This window comes from Strigops habroptila, chromosome Z (genome assembly GCF_004027225.2).
Source record: "Strigops habroptila isolate Jane chromosome Z, bStrHab1.2.pri, whole genome shotgun sequence".
Classification (NCBI taxonomy): Eukaryota; Metazoa; Chordata; class Aves; order Psittaciformes; family Psittacidae; genus Strigops; species Strigops habroptila.
In genome coordinates, this window is record NC_044302.2 from 41,517,174 (window position 1) to 41,540,282 (window position 23,109).

Here is a 23,109-nt window from a genome sequence, read left to right on the forward strand (position 1 = left end):
GAACTTCTGAGAAAAATCTCAAAAAAACCCCAAAACAAAAACAACAAAAACAAACAAACAAACAAACAAAAAAACCCCACCAACCAAAACCACCCAAGTCAGATTACTTTTTTCCTGAAATTACACTGGCAGAAATACTGTGATTTGTGGAAATGTGGAAATAAAAGGCTTTCTCCCAGCTTTCCTACTCCATGGTTACCTAACAGCAGATAAAGCTCTATCACACATCCTTACCAATAACAATTTGCGCCAAATTTAACATACTGAAAGAACCATTAGCTGTTAAGACAACTTTGAAGACAGAATGCCATCTCATGTAGTTATTTTTCATAGATATGTGAAATTACTTGGGCCTGTTCCTCTCCCACTATGAAAGGCTGCCAGTGACTTTGGTGGTGCCAACAGTGGACCATTTCTTCTTATTTGATACACGAGTTTCTCCCTATTCCAGGTTTTCATCAGTGTGATTCCTGGTAAGAACTGCAAGAAGAAATACATGGAGAGAGTCTGTTTATAAGCTTGAGAAGAGAAATGTGATCTTACCTTTGGATCATTTTCAAGCAAGCGTGCTAATCTTTTTAAGTTTAACTGGTCATAGTTGACTCTGTAGTATCCATTTAAATTTACATTCAGCAGGACCCAGTCATATTCTGATTCTGATACTTGCATTTCAGGAAACACTTCTGTAAAGTGACATTAAAATGTTTCATTTTATTTTCTGTGCACTGCTAAATTCTCTTCACAAGTTAAATGAGATGGGAAAGTGGCACATGACAGATAGCAGCTTGAACATTTAAAACCAGCTAGAATATAGCACTAGCAGTACTTCCCCTATAATAGCACATTGGTTCAAAGAGCACTTTTAGATCCAGCTAAGATAGCAAAACTATGCTCCTCCACTACCAAGGCTCAGTGAAACATGTTCCAGCATAACAAAACCATCCTCCTAGTGTGCCTTTTATTGCTGCATGGATGTCTGAGGGACAATGACCAACACAATTACATGGGTAGAAGCTACAAATGTACACATTGCCTGAGGAGCCCTCAACCAACAGGACAGGCTTTCAACACGGTACAGTGCAGCGCTGAATGAACATGCTTTGCGCTGCTTGGAGCTTTGAGTTTAATTTAACACGTGTAGAAGTATGATTAATTAGGTCCTGCAGAGCTATTTACAGCAACAATACACATGCAAAATCACTTTTGAGGTATTTCCTCTTTATGTATTGTTATGCCACTGCAGCAACTATTCCAAAATTCAAGTTAACACTTTGTACTAAATCATTTTCATTTACCAAAAGCATTGTGATGAACACCCCTTAATAACAACATGACATTTCTCCACTAGAAGAGAACTGACAGGAGTTCTCAAAATAATAACTGAATTTAAAATTACCCTTAACATTTGCATGTTTGTAAATAAACATTTGGTTTATTTATGCATCAAAAAGTCAAAAATAAAATTATTATTTTCTTAATCTAAAAACAGGAATGCAAGTTCCTTGACTAAAGAGTGTCTGACAAGTTTGCTACATGGCTTTCAAATACAAGTGAAATGTGTTTTATCTCCCTATGCGATTCAAATACATCCTGTGTAGAGAAGAGTTAGCTGTGTTTTTATTAGCTTGGTTTTAGCATGCATGAACAAATACATTACTTACTGCTGCTTTTATCTAGCCACATTAAGGGCTGTGATGACCCACTTCTCATCCAAGAAATAGGAATAATCCATGTGTTACTTAACAAAGAAAAAAGAAACAATATAATTAATTCTTAAGCTTAAAAATACCCCACTCTCAGCTTATGCTAAACTAGATTGCAAATGAGTTCCTTATTAAGAATCTCCATCTACCTTCTCTTCTCTGACACACAAAACCTCATCAGATGGTGGTACCTTCATTGGATCAGCACTTAGGATACCAGAGAGTTTAAGCATTGCTTTAAATAGGCACTCATATCTAGAATATTGTCTGTATTTGAACACCACGGTATCTCTGCGATCTGGCTTTCCTTCTTCAGGCAATAATTTTATTCTCCTCAGTTATAGCACTTCATCCTATTTCTGGAGAACGTAAAGCTCCTTTTCAGAAGGGTGTCCACTAAAAAAAGCCCCCAGGCCAGCCATACAATTGTAACTCTGACAGCTGTAATTTCCTTTCTGAGGGAATGTAAAATTCCTTGTGAAAACAGAGGAAAGCTTCAAAACCTGAAAAATTCTGTATAAAATCATAGAAGCATAGAATCATAGAATCATAGAATGGTTTGGGTTGGAAGGGACCATAAAGATAACCTAGTTCCAACTCCTTGCCATAGGCACGTCCTGGATTTTCTGACATTTACTTCATTCAATTCATGGTATTGCCTCTTGCTAACTCAGTAAAGGATTTAACTTTTGTAACTTGGATCTCCTTATTTGAGCTAACCAAAAACACTGAATGGACTCCAAATCCTGGAGCCCGGGTGCAAAGGAAACTCTATGGCTCTTGTCAAGATTTCTTCTGGCTGGCTGTATGACCAGCAATAGCAGCCAGGGGAAAATTGCTTTGGGTTTTGCTCCCCTTTATACTTTTTACCTGTGCGAGAACTCATCTCGTGGGTCCCGTCCATGCACCCCAACACTCATGACAACCGCTGAATTTCATGAAAGTTCAGACTTTAGCCATTAGTTTCCAAAATGAGTAACTAAAGGCAGCTCCTTCTACCACCATTTTTAGACATCTAAATAAGCAGCACAGCTTTCAAATGGACCAGGCAATGCTCACTGACAGGCACTTTCTGAGAAAGTGCTTAAATGAAATCCCTTTATCCTTGCCAAACTGAAGAGACTGGGAATATGTGCACTGGAAAGAAGATACAGCATGGTTCATCCAGATCCTCAGTCTATACAACTGAGGCAGGAGGAAAGAAGAAAATGCCAGGCAAAACTCCTCCCCTGCAACCTATTCATGGGCTGTGTCCATTCTTACAAAACCATTATATGGCTACTCCACAGGAAAGCAACCTTTTGGCAAAGCAAGCAACTTGCAGAACTACTGCAACCTCCAGTCTCCAACAAATTCTACTTAATTGCTTCTGACAAGAAAAAAGCCATAAAGTTAAAAAATCAGATAGTCAAAACATAATGTCCTAACTGAAGCGTTTCCTGCAAAAAACGAGGGTATAAACATACAATAAAAACACAAACTAAACATACTTGTAAGAATCAGGGCTGTTTTCATTCTTTTTATTAAGAAATTGTTCCTGACTGATTGTGCCAGTGGTTAGATTTAATGTTAAAACTGGAAACCCATTTTGGCATGTCCAGGAATCCATTATTTGTTTTACAGATGCTGGCAACTGAACTTCATTCTGTGCATCTACGACCTGCAAGAGAAACAAAAATTATAAATAGTTACAATAAAAAGGTAGTTATTGATACTGCTTCAGCAACACTCTGAAAACAACACTCTGGGTTGTTCTAAAATATTAGAGAAAACATAACTGCTTAGCAGTTTACTGGTCTTTGATTCATGCAAAAAAACCCCAGTGTAACAAAGTCCAAATTACATTATTGACATTATAATAAAGACAGAGTAAGCCCTTTTAGGAATTATGAAATACTGAGATGACATTTCTCATTCTTATTGCTAGCCTGCATTCTGATTGCTAACCTTTCTCTTTTTAGTGTTCATATATTTACACACCTCTATGGCTATGACAGACCTGATTTGTTGATTTCATTCAGATAAAGCTGCCATAACAGAGATTTTTAAGTGACTACCTAATGAACAAAATGAATAGTAAAGACAAATTGAAAAATACACTAAACTGTAGTCCCAACTAGCGTGAATTGGTACAGTCTCTGTTAGTTTAAAAGATGTAACAGCCTTGCATATCTGAAATTGTGGAACTCTAGTTCTTAACATAAGAATGAGCCTGCAGTACAATGGAAGCCTTCTTTAGAGGACCAGGAAACTGGAATTTTACAAAATAAACCTGCACCTGTTTTCCTATTCAGATTTCTGCCAAAACCAGCAAAGGGTGAAATGCGGAGCTGCTGCCCTGGGTATAGACTTTGCTGGATCTGTGACTTATCAGCATCTTTAATCATCAAGCCCAGAGCATCACACACTCTGATCTGGCAAAACTTAGATCCCAGAAGAATAGGCTATGCAATTTCATGTAGGCTTACGCAATCTCCATGAAACCCAAAACTCCACCTGGCCCTGATTTCCCATCTCATCTCTCTACTCCTGTATTTAGCTTCACTGGTCTCAGGTGCAGTAAAGCAGCCAAATAAACTCTTCAGAAGGCATTAGCCAAAAGAGACAGCAAAGCAAATGTTATGCAAAAGACTGAACAAGGGATAGCCAAATTCCAATGCAGTCTTCTACCAATAGTATATGGCCTAAATTTGGACTGTGCCAAATACCAGAGCAAGAATACTAGAGATAAAATGAGTACCATCTGTATGTGGGTCCAGAGATCATCTTGGTTAGCATTTGAGAAAGAAAATTCTTTCAGATACGACTGTACAGAAACAAACAGAAACATCAGAGTTCATGAGGGTTCAATGAAAACCATCAGCAAGACAAACAGGTATTTGTACAATTGTAATTTTTCAGGCTTATAAATCAAGATGAAGGCATTCGTTAGTTTTTCAAACTTACAGTAAGTGCTCTGATAAACAACTTCTCGGTCAGGAAACCAGAAAGCATCCAGGTAATAGAAGCCCCCTGGAGTACAAAACAAAAAAAGATACGAGAAAACGTGAATTATTATTGTGATTATTATTGCAATATTTTTTCAAACTATATTCCAGAGAAATTACTCAGGCTACTCCTACGCTTCATATTTCATGGAGGTTAAAAATACTTTTACCACTTCTTTCATAGCCAAACACATCTGCAACATCCAATAAATTTTCGTGTGAAGCAGAAACAAATTTTGAATGCCAAAACAACCTACAAAAAGCACTGTAATTCAACAGTTCCTCTCTAACCTCTTTTGTACCATTAGTTTAGAATATACGAGAAATTGGAAGAATTTTGTATTTTTTAACCTTGCTGTATGTGATGCTGTCAAACAGAGATATTAAAGAAAATGATCCTTTGATCTTTTCTTCAGTCTCTGACAGTGATCGAACTCCTCTTTCATTGTCTTCCCTTAAAACAGGTTGTACAACATGATCATAAAAGATTTTATCCTGCAAGAAAAAGACAAACCCAAGTGAGCTGAACAGAAAATACTTATTCTCAGCAGAGAATACAGATTATGGGATTAGCACTAGTAGAAATAGTTATCAATAAACAAGGAACAATCCTTTTTCCCCCTCCCTAACTTTCCCATGGAGTAAAAAGAGACCGCATACCCAATCCACATACAACATCAATGATCAGTGAAAATTTTACATCTGAGAAGACTAAGCCTGACAAAGACAATTATGATGTGATCCTCACGGAAAAAATAAATCACCTATATTAAACGATAAGTGAACAGACACTGGAAAGTGAAAACCTGTATGGGATGCTTGGAAAAGATCTTGGACAGGCAGGGAGGCAAACAATCAGCTACAGGACCCAGGAGAGAAAGCTGGGTTTACTACATGACAGGCCTAGGGCAAAACACCAACTCCTTGTCACTGCAGAATCACAGCTGCCCAGCCAGCCTCTGTCCCAGCTGCAGAAGAGCTCAATATGATCACAGCAGATGGAGACCCTCCAGGGAACAATCGAGACTGCTGGTCCTTCCCAGGGGAGTTAAGTTGCTAATACCAGGGCTTAATTAAATCCCATCTCCTGCACCTTCCTTTTCTTTGTACATGCTGGAACTTTGCTACTTTAGCTTACTTTAGTAAGCGTTAGTACTTACCAGTGAAAGCTTGGGTTCAACAAAGATAGCTCCCAGGTACTCAAAGTAAGATGCCAGTCCCTCATTAAGCCACAGATCATTCCACCAGTTCATTGTAACCAGATTTCCAAACCACTTAAGCAGAAAGAAAAAATGTCTCAACATCTCTTTGGACTGCTATTTCAATTTTTGCAGGTTAAACACACATACCTATGCTGAAGTAATTTTATTTCATGTACAATAAAATGCTGGGTATTCCCTCAGACAGTGAAAATTGAGTAGAAAAAGATGCACCTTATAAAAAGTCAGATATTCAGGGCAGTTATTTTTAAATTTCATACCATGAGTTATGGATGTCATTCTTTTACTCTATTCAATTTTAAATACTTCCCAATAAAATGTAAATATCTAAAAGATCATTATCATTATGGTTAAAAGTAGGGCTTTTATCAAGCAATTATAAAAGCATTTTTCCATGTTCTTAACAAAAGAAAATTGTCAAAGGAATGATAAACAGAACTGGGGAAACAAACACTTCCAAAATCAGCAAATCCCTATCCTGGCAAGCAATAAAACTTCCACAACAGCTGCTATGTACTCATATTTGGCAGGTCATATTTAACAAAAACCTGATCGCTTGTGAATTTTTATTTTATTTGTTAATTCTTAAAAAATTGAACTACAACTTTGTTTTGAAATAGTGTTTAATTAAATCCTGATATTTGTTTCATTTGCTTGCAATAATAACAGTTTGCTCATCTGAAGGTCTGAAAAGTTACCGACCTTGTCAAAAGGGCATACAAGTGCATTAGACAAGTTAAACTCTTTTAGTAACTTTGTTGACTAAGTGCAAACAGTTGTTGCTCTGGCAAACAACAGTAAATTAAACATATAAATAAGTGAATTTGCATTATCATTCCAAACCCAGTAAGAAAAATTTGGAAAATCACTATGAAAACTGGAAAAAGGTACAGTGTAAAACATTAATTTTCTTATATCACAGGGTGTTTCTTACAGAGAAAACAAGCACCTTTTGCAATTTAGACATGCATTGCCACTACAAAAGAATACTTACGAAGTCCATTAATTCTCCCACTGAAGTACTAAGTATATTGTATTTAGAGAGCACTGTGTCACCCTACATCCCTACAGTATTTTCTAGAATGGCATTCAGGTACTGTGTAAGATAAAAAATAAGTAGTCCGTTAATAGTTTAGTATCAATGAGTCCTGCACCGTCAGTATGCAGTCTGTAATACAACAGAATCTGCTTTCAATATTGATTTATCAGCAGAACATATATTCAAATAGTCTTTCAGTACTCTAGTGCTCACACCCCCAATTGTCAAGTCACTATTCTTCTTCCAAGTATCAGTGACCACAGCATCAGCAACCAGAAGGAAACAACCTCAGAGGCAAATAAATGTACAGAATATTTTACCACGTGCCTGGTGTCCTAGCTCATGTGACACAATTATGGCAATCATTGCCTTTCTGCTTGTGAATTTATCACTTGGTTGGTACATCAGTGATGATTCTTGGAAAGTCATTAGCCCCCAGTTTTCCATAGCACCTGCTCCAAAATCAGGCAGTGCAACCAAATCTAAATTGATTCAAACAGAGAAAAAAAAAATGTATCTTTAAAATTTTCAGAAGTAAAATGCTCCCATGATTTTAATGCTCACTCTGGTCCACCATACAATTACAGGACACTACATTTTAGTGGTTATTTCTGGTATTATGGCAACGTTCGTGCAAATGGTCTGTGAAATTTCTTCTTGTCATACCTTCCACCTATGATTGCTGCTCTGTCGTGGTTTGAGCCCAGCCATGCTCCTTTGAGAAGCCATAAAATAAATTCCCATGAAGCTCAGATCTGTACTGTGTCTTGTACATACAAATGTTTTGAACAAAAATGAAGGCTGTAGTCTGCCAATGCTAAGAGGGAATATATTCACCTCTGGCTGTCAGAAATCTTTTCCTCTTTAAGTTTCTCCTGTGTTTGGGAAAGATCATACTTACCTCTTTCTTCAGCCTAGCAACTGATAAAAATAAATAAATAAATCTTGTTCTTTCGGCTCTATGAGTAGAGGGATCCTTTCCACTCTTATGTGAAAGGTGCCTTAGAAACATCATCTCTTTGTTTCCATAGTATGGCTGTTACCTCTGTACTCCCCTTCTGACTTACACACAGAGAGCAGTTTTACAGTTCAAATGTGAGAGCTGGACGAAATATCCAAGGATCTCCAAGAAAAATATACTGTTTAAACTCAGCCGCAACGAGCACAATTTGGAAAAGGTATGTATTTTGGAAGAGCATTTTGGAAGCAGACACAAGCTTGTACTCCAAACTAGCTGACCATGAGCCAGTTCCAGTCTGAAAGCTAGGGAACTAACATAAGGGTGGTGCTGAACACAAGCAGAGCTAGACTGCATCTCAGTGGGGCTTATCACCTCAGGCTTACCTAAAAAGGTATTTCATTTTCAATGGGGCAGCCCCCATCTATCCAGTTCAGGAGAAAAGAGCTCACTTATAACTGCATTAAAATCAGGTGAAAATGAACCCTTGAATAATTCTTTATTTCACATTTTGAGTTTGCAAAAGAAATTACCTACAAGTAGCTATTCTGGTTGCTCTAATCCTATTGATGTTTAAGCAAAACTTAAGATGTTTAAGCAAAACAAAAGAAAGTCTGTGGGAAATGCAGTTTGTATTGCATGACATTACAGTGGGACTGTAATGGTATTACAGCACTCTGAGAAAGTGAAATCTTACAAGAGCCCTGCAAGAACTTCTTCTACTTCAATTTTGTAAGACTTTTACACTAATTAATTAATGTATTGACACTGCTGCTAACTAGAAGAACACAAGCATGGAACAGCATTGTCTACAGCCCTTGAATAGCTTCCACCATTTCTAAGATACCAAAATTTAAAGTGAAGACTGCCTATATTACATTTTTCATAAGAAGTGTAGTGAGTAATTATGCAAGTTATTCTAAATACACTGGGAGTTATTATATTTACACAGATAAAAATTTATTTAATTTCAAGTGCCAAGATACAGGTCTGAGAAATCAGCAAAAAAGAAAGGGGGGAAATTCTTCCCCCCAAGTCCTGTAATCTGCTAAGATCATGGGCAGGTCCAAAACTCATTTTAAATAAGAACTGCCTCTGTGCTCTTAATATTCTACCAATTTGTATAAAGGAGCATGTTTCCCCATAATATTCATGCTGAAGCCCTTGGGAATCCAAGTACAAGTAAAGGACAAACTATACAGTAGAACTACATAAACCACATAATGGCACCCTTTTTTCTATAATGAAGCTTGATTTGACATACCTGATGACCATTTTAAGTAGAAACACATGTTTTCCTGCTAGAGTCATTTTTCTGAGGAGGAATGTGCCAACAGCCAACTCACAGGTAAGACAGGAACATATTAAAAAAAGCAAAGTATGCTCTGGGGACACATGGGTTACAGCAAGCGTGGATTTACTAGGAGGACATAGGGACTACAACATTTGCCTGGTATGGTCTATACATCCCAGAAATAGTCATGTAATTGAACAGCTCTCTTCTATCCACTTTGTAGTCCCATCTGCCCCTCTGTTAGGAAATGATGGTTTAAAAGAATGAGTGTGATGGGAAGGTAAGAGTTCTGAATTAGGAGTTAATAAGAGCCATAATGCAGAAAGGAGATTTCAGTGAGTTAAAGCTTAGGGTTGTTTTTTTTTCTCCATGAATGTGGTAAGCCATAGAAAGAGAGTACTGCAAAAGAACCCATTGCCTCTGCGAACTATACACCACCAGCAGGCACTTCTGGTCCATTTAAGAAAATAAGTAATCTCACCTGTCTTTGGCAGAGGATAGCTGACGTTAAGTAAGTCTTCCAGAAATGAAAATATTGGGCCTGTGATATTTAAAGCATAGTCAACATACCCATTTTTAACTGCCTCTTTCCGAGCCCAAATACGTATCTGCAATATAACAAGGAAGCATTATTTTAGACATCCCTCATATTTTAATTTTCTTCTCTTCTGTGAATCATTGCTTGAAAATGCTGTCTTTCCACAACAGACCATACAATGAAGCTTTTAATAAAAAAGATCCCAACTCAAGTTTTGCTAGACCTAACAAAATGTGGCACAGAGCCTAATCCTGCTAAAATCTAGGAGAGTTCCAGTACTTCCAAAGGGCCAAGATTTGAATCCAACTATAATTGCTGGAACAAATGGACTCCTAGTTTTTCTTTTATTAAATGGGAAATGCTGTAAAACTATTTAGAATCACATATCTTAAGCCAGTGTTTTCCATCCAGTGAGTCGGGGTGACAAACTTTTCCACTGATTCCCTGAAGAGAGAGAAATGGTTGTTCAGACAGCATTTGCGGTCCAAGCATACACATTTCTCCTCTTGAACTTTCACAGCCTGAAACAGACCATTGGCCTCCCACTGCTGCTGGAGAGAGCAGACAGCATCTGAGCAGATGACATCTGTACCTCTGAGTAATGAAAACAGCAGCAGCAAGCAAAGCTTTCCCCTCCCATCCTCATTTGCTTTGTCGTGGTACTGAAAAGGGCAGCTGCTTGCCCATGGTGATGGAGTAGATTGACAAAAGGTTTATGTCTCTCTCCATCATGTATTTCCGGATGTGAGATCGCCCTAGGTGCCTAGCAGCTCAAGCACCCCTGCATTTCTTGCATCTAAATGCAATACATGGTCTCACAAGGAGCTGCACAGCCAAACCCTAACAGCACAGTTGGTAAGCATTAGGATTTAATTTACAAGGGAAAAAATAAAGCATATTCAGTCAGTAGAGTATCCTCTGCCTCTGAGCCTCTCTTTTCAGACAAGGCTTCAGAGGAGATTCAAAGACCAGATCACTTCGTTTTGCAAAACCTGAACACAATGGACAGCTAAATATCCTAATCCTGGCAAAACCTAAACACAATGGACAGCTAAATATCCTAATCCTAGTATGAGTTTTGAGTTATAATACCGGTGTTTCAGGTTATGAATTACTTACCAGAAAAGACAAAACAGAGACCACAAACATGCTCACACAAATACTGTGGAGGCACAAACTGACCATCTCTGTCTGAAACCAAGAGGCAAAATGCCCTCTCCCCTTTATCTCTCAAAATAAATAGAATTCACTTTTCCTCCTGAGAAACACTTGCTTGAATGCTTTGATTTGCTGACTCCTGTCACTATAGATCAACCCAAGAAAAAGGCACCACTGAGAGCCTAAGCATCCAGCATGTTCTATACAGGGGACAGCACACATGACATACCAAGCCCAATCTGCACTTTAACAAGGAGGTAATACTGTGCTACGGTCACCTCCATACTGCCTTCTCACCCTGTCCCACCATTCCCCAGTAGGATGACAATGAACTAAGGATGAAACTAACACTGTGTTCTCATTTATTAACAATAGCAAGTATATGCTAGCTTTAAGAGCTTTATGCTTATTTTGGAACAACTTGATACATCTTTTCCCTGTTGACTTTCAGCAAAAGAAGGAAAGTGGAATACCTGGTGCCAATGGAGTGGATTTTTTTAAGCTTTTCTCAAGAAGCTTTGGCCATTGCAGTGTAAGAGCAAAACTGAATACTCACTGATTAAGAAGCTTCAAACACAAAATAGTCAGTTTTGAAGGCTAAGAAAGTGCCCACTGCAGAATAGAAGGTTAAAATACTAGCATACAAAATGCTTGGAGCACAGTATCGCTCCTAATGATGTCATGACACTGTTCCTCAAAGGGCCTTGAAGAACAAGGCACTGAACTTCAGATAACTTTTTACGACTAAGACAACTAAGAAGATAAGAAGACCCTGAATTATGACCAGTATTTTCTGCAGAATAGATGCTCCTGAAGTTTTAACATACAGAGCCCAAACCTACTTGTGGAATTGTATGAAATTAACAGAACAGGGAAAAAACCTAATTATCCTAAAGAAAAGCTTTCTGCAGAAATATCTGCAGGATAAATGTCAGCAGTTTTGCCACATAAGCAAACAGTTTTGGAATAGAAAGCACAGTTAATTTCTGTGATACCGTCTATAAAGCACATGATGCGCTACAGAGCCAATTTCTGTTGTTAATTGCTGTAATGTGTTATGCAGCCTCATATTTACCTCGTTTCCCCGCTCGGTTCTGGTGACATAATCAAAATCACAAATCACGAAAGCAGTCAAATAAGTTGACATTTTCAGCGAAGTGTTAAATGTGGTAACAGTCCACAGGCTTCCATTTTCATCCTTCATTTCTGATACATCTAGAAAAAATATCAAAGACATATTCAAACCATTGCTCTTCCATAACAAACAAAGAATTTTGTGGTTTCTGCATGGTTTTTTATATTTCTCTTTGATATACTTTGATATATAAAAGTTCCGCACTAACTCCACGTTTCTGGTAGAAGGCAAGCAGCCAGACTCATTGCTATTGCCACGTATCAGAGTCATGATCTTCCATGCAAAGACCAAAAATCCACTCTTGAGCTTCTTAACTGAAGTCTTGGAAGGATATCAAACTGCGTCAGTTTGAGGATGTGGGCAAACTGTAGACAATTTATCCCATGCTGCATAACTCTCTGCTGCATAGATCATATAATCTATTATGATTGAAATACATGTCATGTGTGCCCAAGAATTATTAAATACTTTATCAGATACCTTCCTTCTGAATAAGGGGGACAAGGACAAGATTCCTAGAGGAAGAAAATGCTTCAAACGATTCTTACAGAGATCCCATTTATTGTGATTCCTAAGTTTCTTAGCTTCCATGCAAATCTCATAAGACTTCCTTGTTGTGGCTGAAAATTATTTAGATGAAAAATACAGATTTGTGGCACTGAACTGCAGAAAAATGCAATTAAGAAGGATGCAAGAGATCCATCAGATTTCTCTAAGAATACTAATTTACAGAATTTGCTTGGACTCTTATACTCCCCATACATCCCACATGAGATTCCAGCAAGGGACATGAGGAGCATCTCCAGAGCTTTACAGTCTTCTCATTTTTATTCTGCACATACCCAGGAAGCTAAAGTGTCTCTGCCTCGTAAGACAATTCTTTGTATGTTGTAAATATGTCTTAAAATCTACTTAGAATGAAATAAATCCCTTAATACCAGAATTACAGACTTTGTATACTGGGACTGACGTTTTGTTTTAAGCAGATGTCACGCAGTAAGACAGACACACTGACTAAGCAGTAAATGCCAGGAATCAAACCCTATGCAGTCTCCAGCAACCAGAGGAGAGAACATCACAACTGACAAACATGGAATTATTGGCATCAGAGGCATTAATTATGAATCACTGTCTCCAAATTTTTAAGTTCATAAGCACAGATTTTCTGTACATTTTCAAGGCATTAGCACATGGACAACAGAACACTGTTGTATCAGATGATATAGTCTGTTCAGATAAATTACACCCCTTTTAAAAGTAGTTTAGGGGAAAAAGAAAAACATGTCTACTTGCTGTTTACCTACCAATAGCAGGCATGTTGGAAAGAGCCACATAGCTGGGGTCATGGACAATTCTGATATTAAACGTGGCCTTCATGGCAGGTTCATCAAAACATGGGTAAACTGTCCTGGCATACGTTGGTTCCAGTTGGGAGGCAATCAGCATACTGTATTAAAAATACAAGGAAGATTAATCCAGCATGATACTGCTGATAAAAATCATACAGTGCATAAAAACATCAAATCAGAAAAAACAAGAAGTGAATAGCACAGATATGCAAATTTGGAAAAGGTTTGGTTATTATTTAAATCCCTGATGAAATCCCCATGCCCAACAGACAGTTCAGTTTGGATGCTTCTAGAGAAAAGTAGTCTTTTCTAATTAGGGCTTTCTTTTTTTTTTTTTTTTTCCCCTCACTGTCCTTTTCCAGATACCAAATTTTAAGTATTTGAACTTCTCTAGTTTGTTTATTAAGACAGAGTTGATTAAAGTTTTGCATGCAACAGGCTAGTGCTCAAAAATGATACAATGCCCAACTTTAATTTCATAATCAGAATCTCTCTGTACACCTGTTCCTCTCTAATGCATACATTCTTTAATAAAGCATTTTAATAAAAAATTGTAATAACTGCATAGACAAGTACTTGCACACTTCTCTTAAATCACACGGAGAACCCCAGTGAGAACAGCACTAATTCTGACCCAGTGCACTGGCAAGCCCATGAAAATATTCTAGAGGACTCTTTTCTACCTTGTACTCTGGCGCCTTGCCTCCCTCAGGGCAGATCTCTGTTACACAAAGTGCTGGATGCAGTCCTCCTGTTTGAACCAACTGAACCTGGGTCCAGGCAGATGCTCAGCAAGCAGGCGGAACCAAAGTTAATCCTCTTGTGTGCGGCTATCAATGAGAATGTGGCACCAAACCCAAAAAACGGGTGTGGCTGGCAACTGGGCTGATGAACAGCCAACACTGCATTAACAGCAGAAAATCCAACTACAAATCAACCACTTCACACTATAATTATATACAGCCAACAAGGTCTGTTGAGCTATCCATCTGTAGCACAGTGGTGATTTCCCCTTTAATAGGGACATCTTTTCAGGTTACCCCTGAGGCTGAGAGATCCCTTATGTGACACCAGGCATCAATGGGTTGGTAAGTGACATTTCCTGCAGGCATGTAACATTTAAGATACGTATAGTAAGCTTATGCAATGTTTTTTGTATCCCATACTAAATTTAAGTGTAGTCAATAGTAGAATATTGACCACCAATCCATCTGTACCTATAAAATATTTTACATACCTAAATTTACTGATTAGAACTCAATAAACTAACTACCAGATCAAATCTGTTTGAGTGATCTTTGACTCTTCTCCTGCAATATCCACTGGCTGGAATGGCTGTCTGCCATTGCCAAAGTTTCAAAGAAGAGCTGGGCTCTACACCGTAGGATATCTGTGCTAGGAATTAGGAAAAATACACATGCAATGGTTCTCAAAGCTCCACACCCGACAGCAAGTAGCAGTCAGCAGCTGAGCATACCATAATGGCATCATCTCCTGTTTCAATGACCTCATTACTATCACAGGGCTAATATTTTTCAGCTATAGTTGACGTGTTAGTTGAAAATGTATTCACATCAGGTCCACAAGGGCTTACATTTAGCACAGAGACACCCCAAACAAGCCAGGAGCTATCAGGACAGCACACATATATTAAGTAACAGTATGTAATAGTCAGAGTTGCACTACACTGTAGAACAAGTCTGATCTACCCTACACACACAGTGTGACTGCACCTGATCGTGATCTGTAGCACTAAACCATGTCTGAAACCTAAGGTTCCATCTTTTCTTGTAACCTGAAATGAATGGATTAGCTTTCCACTGATACTCACACCAGTCCACAAAGACGTGCTGCACTGTGTGAGATTTGATCCCGCTTCCATTGTCAGCAATGTTTTCCACTGAGTTCCAAAGGACAGCCCTCCAGAAGCCTTTTCTTTTGCAAGATGTTTGGCTATTGCCATTTTAATAGCTGTGCTAGCTAACCCTGTTCAAAGCTAAACTAATCAACTCAGTGCTGAAAGCATTGGCAGGTTACCTACACCACCTCATCCTCATTGCTGATGTTTGGGAACAGTTAGTATCAACAAGACAACTGCAAAAACACAGTATTCTCAAAACATGGTACATTTTGCATTTAACAGATGGATCTGGTGCTGTACCATAACACAACTTAATGACATTTAAAAGAACACATGTTGAACACATGTTGATGCATGGTGACTGTTAGAACAACAACATCTACTTTGAAGCGAGGAATGGCTCAAGAGAGAGCAGCACAGTGTATTTGCTTCCTGCCTGTCAGGGCAGGAAGATTTTCTTTACGGACTTGATTCCCTGCAGAGTCAACTGTGCCAGCCACCAGCTGCATTCCTGAATGCAGCTGAAGCTCCACCTGAGACGGCAGTATCACCTCCTCTCCTCCTTCATCCTGTTCAACGACAGAAAGTGATTTAAACTTCTGCCGGGGTTGCACAGGAGCAGCGAAAATGATCAGCCACTTCACTGAGGGAATCACCCACCGAATATAGTCTTATCTCTTTCTTCCCCTGCAGCCAAGTATGCTTTTGCGCAAGTATGCAGTTGTGCAATTAATTGCGGCTTGGTTCTAGGAAACAGTGAGCAACCCCGCGACTGCAGATTCCCCCACACCGGTGCAGTTTCCTGACCCAGGAGGCTCTGTACCAGCAGAAACTGCTGCAGACACTTAGCAAATCTGCCCACAAGAAATTTGTGTTCAAAAATACAAAATAGCATATACCAGGCAAAAGCATCACGATAAAAAAGAAACATGAAGATGGATTAAATGTTATTTTCCAGCAGGACTCCAAATAAAAAGGGAAAATGGGAATGTTTCACGCATCTTACACAAATCACTGGTGTTTCAAACACACATTACCTCATATAATTTGTCAGAATGAGTCATTGTTGGGACTTTTTTCTTAGTTGTATTGTTGTGGGGTTTTTTTAAGGTGAAGGTATTAGCATGAATTGAATTACTAGCAAACTTTTTTCCACAGTGAAATATTGTAACGAAACAAATTACCCAAAAGGAAATTAATTTTTTTAAAGCCTAACATGGCCTAAGCAGACATACAGATTCTTCTCTTCAGCCTACAGTTTTGGGCATATATTTCATTTTCTTCTTTCATAAGTATCATATAATGTCTCCTTCCCCAGTAAAACAAAACTGAAACCACAATACAATGAGAAACGAACAGATAACAGGATCTCTTAGCCTACATATTTGACAGTTTATACTAAAAGGGTTTTTTGTTTGTTTGTTTGTTTTTAAGTTAGTGTCTAAAAACAAGCAAAGGAAAATGAGGAATGCATCCTGTATAGGGCATTAACACCTAGCAGAAGCTGTTTAACCTAATCAAAAAAAAAAAAAAAGCTTAATTGCAGAAGAAATGCTTTATGTTGATGCAAAAAAGGTTATTCTTCTAAAAATGCATTCTCAGTGAAATAATGTTATTGTAATACTGATAGCATAATGGGTATTTGTGTTAACATCTCTTATAACTGATTTCTTCCACTTTAAAAATATGTAAGAATTAAACTGTCAAACAAACCCTGAAGTTTGGACCCTGAAGGGATTTTCACAGTGAACAGAAAGAATCTTGTTCTGTCCTCAACACCTGGTCCCTTTTTCGGGTGAACAGCGCTCAGCACTAACATGCAGCTCAAGAAAACACCAAACCTGTTATTTGCTCTGATCTCTGTCCGTGCCTTTGGTGGTCTTACCCTCAGATTCATATAAAACAGAAGAACTGTTTAAGAAGGTTCCAGAAGAACTGTACCAATCCTGTTCTAATCCCCTTTGCCCTCATTCTAGTAATTGGTGCCGAAGCAGCTGATAAAAATCAGCACAAATACTGTGTTTGACTACATTTTGGGATGTGGGCTAATGCCAGCCCTATCCAGGCAAGTATTTTCTACAAGTTGCATAGGACATGTGCAGAGTGGCTACCGAGCAAGATTCTCAAAGGACTTTGAAACACTGCTGTGAACAGTGACATACAGCGTGCACTTTATGGTATACTCCGCATGGATACTCTAACCTAGAGTAGCATACACAAGGTCATTCACAGCAGTGAAAGATCTGTATGCAGAAAGATGCTAAAACAAACCTCCTGCATCACATATGTTTGAGCTAGTGCTGCTAGAGAAGAAGGGCAAAGGCGGTTTCTGTATCTTTCTGCCTACCCAGATCCTGGCATGGACTCGTCCAGCGATACGTAGAATACAGATTCCCCATTTCAACAGGAAAGCCTTCAAATTTGTAGTGCTGGTGAAGTGGGAGCATCCTCCTTCTTTACTTCCTTCACTCCTGCAACCACTGCAGACATGGGCCGTGCACTATCCACAGAGTGCTCCCATTTTTCAGAGTTTTCTTTTGTGTCTAAGACCTGATCAGGTGGGGAGTACAAACTGTCAATCACAGTAAAATCATATGCAGTTATCAATGATCAAACTGACAACAAACCACTTCCGTGTTGGAAAATCAGTGTCGTTTGGGCTTTGGTTTATCCTGTTTTCCTCAAAGAGATGAGGTTAGCACTTCTGAAAATAGCTGTCTCTGCAAACAGCTTCCCCGTACCACTTCGCCAGCGTGCTCGAGCTCCAGCTTGGAGACAGGAACTTTGTGTCAACTTGGTAACTCTGCCAGTCTGCCAACAGCAACAGGGATATCTGACCAAGAAAAAAAGCCTGTGCCAGATGGAACAAACATTCCAGGGACTTTGCCTCTCTTTAGGACCAACCGTCTACTGAAAGCTTGCCCTTCTCTGCTTAAACTCTTCTGAAACAAGAGGTGTCTAGTGGTTCCACAAGCACCAATTACAAAAAACACTGAAACTTCTAGTGCATGCAAGAAATACAGGAGTCTGCATGACCACACACAAACAGTACATTGTCTCTTATACCTGGTGGTTTAAGTTAGGTGCTGCAGTCAGAAGCCTTTGTAGGAACTAGATCCCAAAGGTCTGATGGAGCCAGGTGCAAGTCACTTGAGAAGAGATACAGGACAATCTGCCGGAGATCCTGGTTTCCTCACAGGACAGTAACTGGCTTTGTACTGACAGCTGAAGGGCACTGAACAGTTTTAAGTGGCTCCTGATCTATATAATCCATTACAATCCAACTTTTTCCATCATTTATAGCTTGCTAGAGCTTACAGACTCTATCCCTCAAAACATACCTCCTCCACAAAACAGGAAGGCAAAACTCCTTCCATGTAACTGGACCCCATCAGATTAGGAAATAGCTGGTAAAGTGATGACTTAATTCTTAGTGAAGGAAAAAGTAACAAGATACTGTTACATACTCTTGATTCAGAGAAAGGCTTTTTAAAGCAGAAAAGATATTCAAAATCCATTCAAGAATATCAGGAATGTGGGCAAGAACAAGTAACCAAAACAATACATTATATCTGGAGTCAGTGGCTTTCCTTTGATTTATTTCAGTGCCTGAACACCACTGACATCTCTTTAATCGGACTGCAGTCTCGCATTTCATTAGTGCTTTGTGATGAGCTGAGAATGAAATGGAACGATTGTCATAAATCCTCTAAACAATTGCAAATTGAACTATACACATTATTTTAATGATTTAAAAATATTTCTCTCTTACTTTCTACTGTGGCAAGTAGCTGACAATAGCTTTTTTTGTTGTTGTTTTTTCAGATCCTCCAAGTTTTACACAGTCTGAATCAAAAAAAGTCATAGTCTAATTCACTGTTTCTTAGATAGGCCTTGATTGGATCAATACAGCACCAGAGAGCACACTGATACAGTATTAAGGAGTTAAGTGCTTGTTCCTTTCTTACTTATTTGGATTTTTTTTTTAAATCACGTAAGTTACGCAATGTGTTCTGGATTTTCCTTCGCTCAAAAGTTGCACAACTAATCCTGTGAATAACAGTCAGTGAATGAATAAATAGAAACTGAAGAAAACCAGAATATATTTCCTAAATATACTTATTACCATACCGCATTTCTCAATAGGGCTAGCCAACTTACCTCCTTTTCCTTAAAAAAACCCCCCAGTGTCTACATAAGTTAAATTTTCCAGATGTGGCAGACAGTGCTATCAGTGAAGATTTACACAGGAGCTGGCACATGAAAAGCCAACTCATTGAAGAAAAAACACACAGTCCTCCTCCACCTCAACAAAAAATATTAACTTTGGTTCTTGGTTTCATGTTATTACGACTCATACAGGGACCTACATGTATGGATCTTGCAGGTAACTGAATACTACCTGCATGAACAAGAAATCTATGAACTGCCAAGATACAGTTTATTTTAGTGGATTCATTGACAGGCTGGAAGACAAGAACACTTGAATTTTAACTCGTTTTCCTTTTGACTCACTGATGGATGACCCTCAGCAATTCACTACATCTTTAATTATTGAAAAGGAAAGAACTTTAAAATAAGCAATTTATATGCCTCTTCTTTAAACACCTGTTTTGAGAAACTTGTCTTCTGCTGGAACTATTTAAATCATAAGATTATCTCAAGTTTCACTTTTCTTTCCTAAGTTTCACATCCAGAAGTTTATAAGGCAATTCACCTTGAGAGGATTACCAATAAAGAAAAATAAATAAACAAGCATTATTTTGAGAGTGAAAATATGTTTTAAATGATTGTTTGATAAACTCACACTACCCCAGTACTGATTTTGCAGTTCAAAAGAAAAGGAAAGCATCCTAATAGCACTCACTAAGGAAATGACTGGTTGGTTGATGACAGCTAAACAACTTCATGTGCAATAGCACCTACAAAGTCCAGCTGCCGAAAGCAGCCACCCATCCTACTCCACCATACTTCTTAAACTGCATGTGGTCAACTCATGCCCAAACACGTCTGAAACCCTGGGTTCTAGATAAAGACGTGCTCCCCCCCAGAGACACAGGCTCCCCCCTCGCCCCACAGGAGGCAAGGAGCTGTCACTGCTACTGCACTGCCATGTGCGGGGCAAGGATGAAGGCTCTGAGCTGGACTGGGACTCACAGGAACAGGGTGTCGTCTGACCCCTCACTGCCCATCAAAGACACAGAAAAAGAGACTAGGTATCATCCAGAAAAAGTTGAGATACTCTTTCCTCTGCCAAAGACATACCTATGGCTGACAGACCCTCAGTAAACCCTTCACACTAACTCCTGAGCAGCAGCTCCTCACCAGCCCCTCCAAACAAGGAGGTCTCTGCGAACCATCTCGGCAAGGGTCTTTCCAAGCCAGTGTTGTGGATAAACTCAGCTGCTGAAGGAAAGCCAGGGCAACCTTGCTGGTGCTCTCTGCAGAGAGCAACCACCATGGTGCACAGCGCTGCATTTCTGACAGGCTACCTTTGCAGCCCGCGATGTACACCCGGCGAGAAGTTGCGGACTGCGCGCAGCCCCTGTCATCCAGGGCAGCCTCCCCATGCGGAGCATCCATCTCTCGCCACCCAAAGCAGCGAGTGTCGCTCAGCCCCAGCACCACTGGAGCACTGTTTGCTGACACGCAGCAGCTCCCGGAGCCGCGTCCGACGCCTCCAAGCCACAAGTGGCCCCGCCGCGGGGCCGGGACACCGCCGGTGCCGCCGGCGGAGGGGCGCGGGGTGCCCGGGAGGCCGCCGAAGCCTACCTGCTCCGTCCTTGATCGGTGTACCGGGTGAGGAACAGCCCGTCGAGGTCCTCCTCCAGCCGGCCCTGGAAGCCCAGCTGCAGCACGTAGCGGCGGCCGGCCCGCAGCCGGCCGCGCAACTCCAGCACCGCGACCTCGCCCGCTGCATCCAGCCGCAGCCTCGCCACCTCCACGGCGGCGCCCGCCTCGGACAAGGGGCCGCGCACGACGGCGGCCCCGCGGCTGCGCAGCCGGGAGCTGTGCAGCACCGCCGAGTCCGTGTCCTGCAGGCAGTGCACCGTGATGTTCACCTGCCCGCTGAAGGCGAAGGGTCCCGCCTGGCCCGGCCGCACCCGTGGCCACAGCTCCAGCTCGTAGTGGAGCGGCAGGAGGTTGTGCGGCAGGCGGCGGCCGGACGCGGCGGCGGGAGCTGGCCCCGGCGGCGCGGCGAGGCTGGGGGCGGCGGGCGAGGGGCGCGGCGGCGGCGGCGACGGCGGCTCCTCCTGCCGGCAGCGCCCGTAGAGGGAAGCGAGCGCCAGCAGCGCGGCCAGCAGCGCCAGCAGCAGCGCGGCCAGCAGGGCGGCGGCCCTGCGCCCCACGTACAGCCCGCGGGCACCCATCGGCCGGTCTGCGCCGCCGGCCGCCCGCGACCACCCGTACTTACGGGGCGCGCCTGAGGGCGGGCCGGGCAAGGGGAGGTGGTTCCCCCCTCCCAGGGAAGCTGCTCCCGGGAGGGCGGCTCCGGCGGGGTGGGCAGCCCAGGGACCCGCGGGGTGCCCGCTCTTCGTCTGCTGAAGCAAGTAGCCTGCGGGGATCGCGACGGCAGGCAGCCGAGCAGCGGCGACTGAAGTCCTGGGGCGCGGGGTGGGTGATGGTGCTGGATGGAGTCCGTGCCCAAAGACCGCCGGGGGGGCAGTGATAACGGCACCACCCGGACAGGCGACGTTGCACACACGGGACGGTCTCGGCCGCCCCCAGCGCGCCCGGGCCGGGGACGGGCGCGCGGCGGCGGCGAGGGACTGCCGAAAGCCCTGGTAGCCGGGGCGGCCGTCGGGACCGGGCTGGCGGGTCCCGGCGGAAGCAGTGACCGGGAGAAGAAAAACACCAAACCCACAAATACTTCTTCACCACAGTACTAAGAGGAGGATGAGGAAACGCGGAGGTCACTGTTTGAAGTGTGCAGTGTTAGAGCGGATCGGCTCTTGAGGGAAATCTTAAGTTTGGGAGAAGATGTCGAGTTTGGAAGGTCTCTGGCACATAAAAAAAAAGTATGACCAAAAACCAATGAGTTTCTGACAAATCGTCTTCTTTTAGACCCTCACTTCACTGAACAGTTCAGTTGAGGCTATGAGCGTCACCACGCTGTGCATACGTAGTTAACCCCATTACAATCAATAGGATTAATCCCGTGTTCCCAGTTAAACACATAGTTAAAGGTTTTGGCGAGTTGAGGCTGGATTGCCATCAAGATTGCAAAATTAAGCCTTTGTGTAAAACTTGCCTGTTGGTTTTGTTCAGTTGCAGCTCATCTTTCAAATAACTATGAGCCATGCACTGACAGGAGCCGTAACCAGGAACAGTGGCCCTTGTGTGCCATTGCCTCTTTTTAATCTGGACTACAGCAGGTCCCCCCCCCCCCTCCATTTTTTTGATTCACTCCCTTCCCCACTGTTTTGAACCCAAATCAGTTCCTTTAGGCTTTTATTTCACACAACAGCCACCCTCAACAGCATAACAGCTCTGCAAAATTGAGGCATTGGATTAGCTATTAGTCTGGTTTGTTGCGAGTTGCAACTAACCAGCTAAAGGAAATTCATCTCAATGACCTAACACTAAAGGTTATCCCTTCAGCTCGTTTATTTGATAATTGAGAGAGATACCTTTTCCGTGGTCCTGTACAGAATACAGCTATTGCTTTCCTCATGCTGAGCATAACAGGGCTGGCTGTTACAGGTCTAAGCAATAGCTCTGGGCCACTGAACAGAGAAAGTTTCTGGTTCCAGCAGAAGACCATAATCTGTTGTTTTCTTGTCGCTTGAGGGATGGGGGGATCCCCTCTGCCAGCCTGTCCTACTGGATGTGGGCTCTCCCACTCTTCTTGCCTCATCTGCCGCCT

At 41.3% G+C, this 23,109-nt stretch overlaps 1 protein-coding gene across 1 annotated transcript in view; it reads right to left on the bottom strand.

Annotated features, from left to right (window-relative positions):
- The window catches only part of LVRN (laeverin), a 34,320-nt gene extending 12,707 nt beyond the window's left edge, over positions 1-21,613 (bottom strand). Inside the window, exons 1-12 of the mRNA XM_030470695.1 lie at positions 21,015-21,613; positions 13,337-13,479; positions 11,973-12,112; positions 9,683-9,809; positions 7,277-7,431; positions 5,851-5,964; positions 5,042-5,185; positions 4,650-4,715; positions 4,444-4,509; positions 3,194-3,363; positions 1,662-1,738; positions 544-683 (exon numbers count right to left, since the gene is read on the bottom strand). Coding sequence (XP_030326555.1) covers positions 544-683; positions 1,662-1,738; positions 3,194-3,363; positions 4,444-4,509; positions 4,650-4,715; positions 5,042-5,185; positions 5,851-5,964; positions 7,277-7,431; positions 9,683-9,809; positions 11,973-12,112; positions 13,337-13,479; positions 21,015-21,613 — 1,941 coding nt within the window. The remainder of the gene's footprint in view (positions 1-543; positions 684-1,661; positions 1,739-3,193; positions 3,364-4,443; positions 4,510-4,649; positions 4,716-5,041; positions 5,186-5,850; positions 5,965-7,276; positions 7,432-9,682; positions 9,810-11,972; positions 12,113-13,336; positions 13,480-21,014) is intronic.
- Between the last annotated feature and the right edge of the window lie 1,496 nt (positions 21,614-23,109).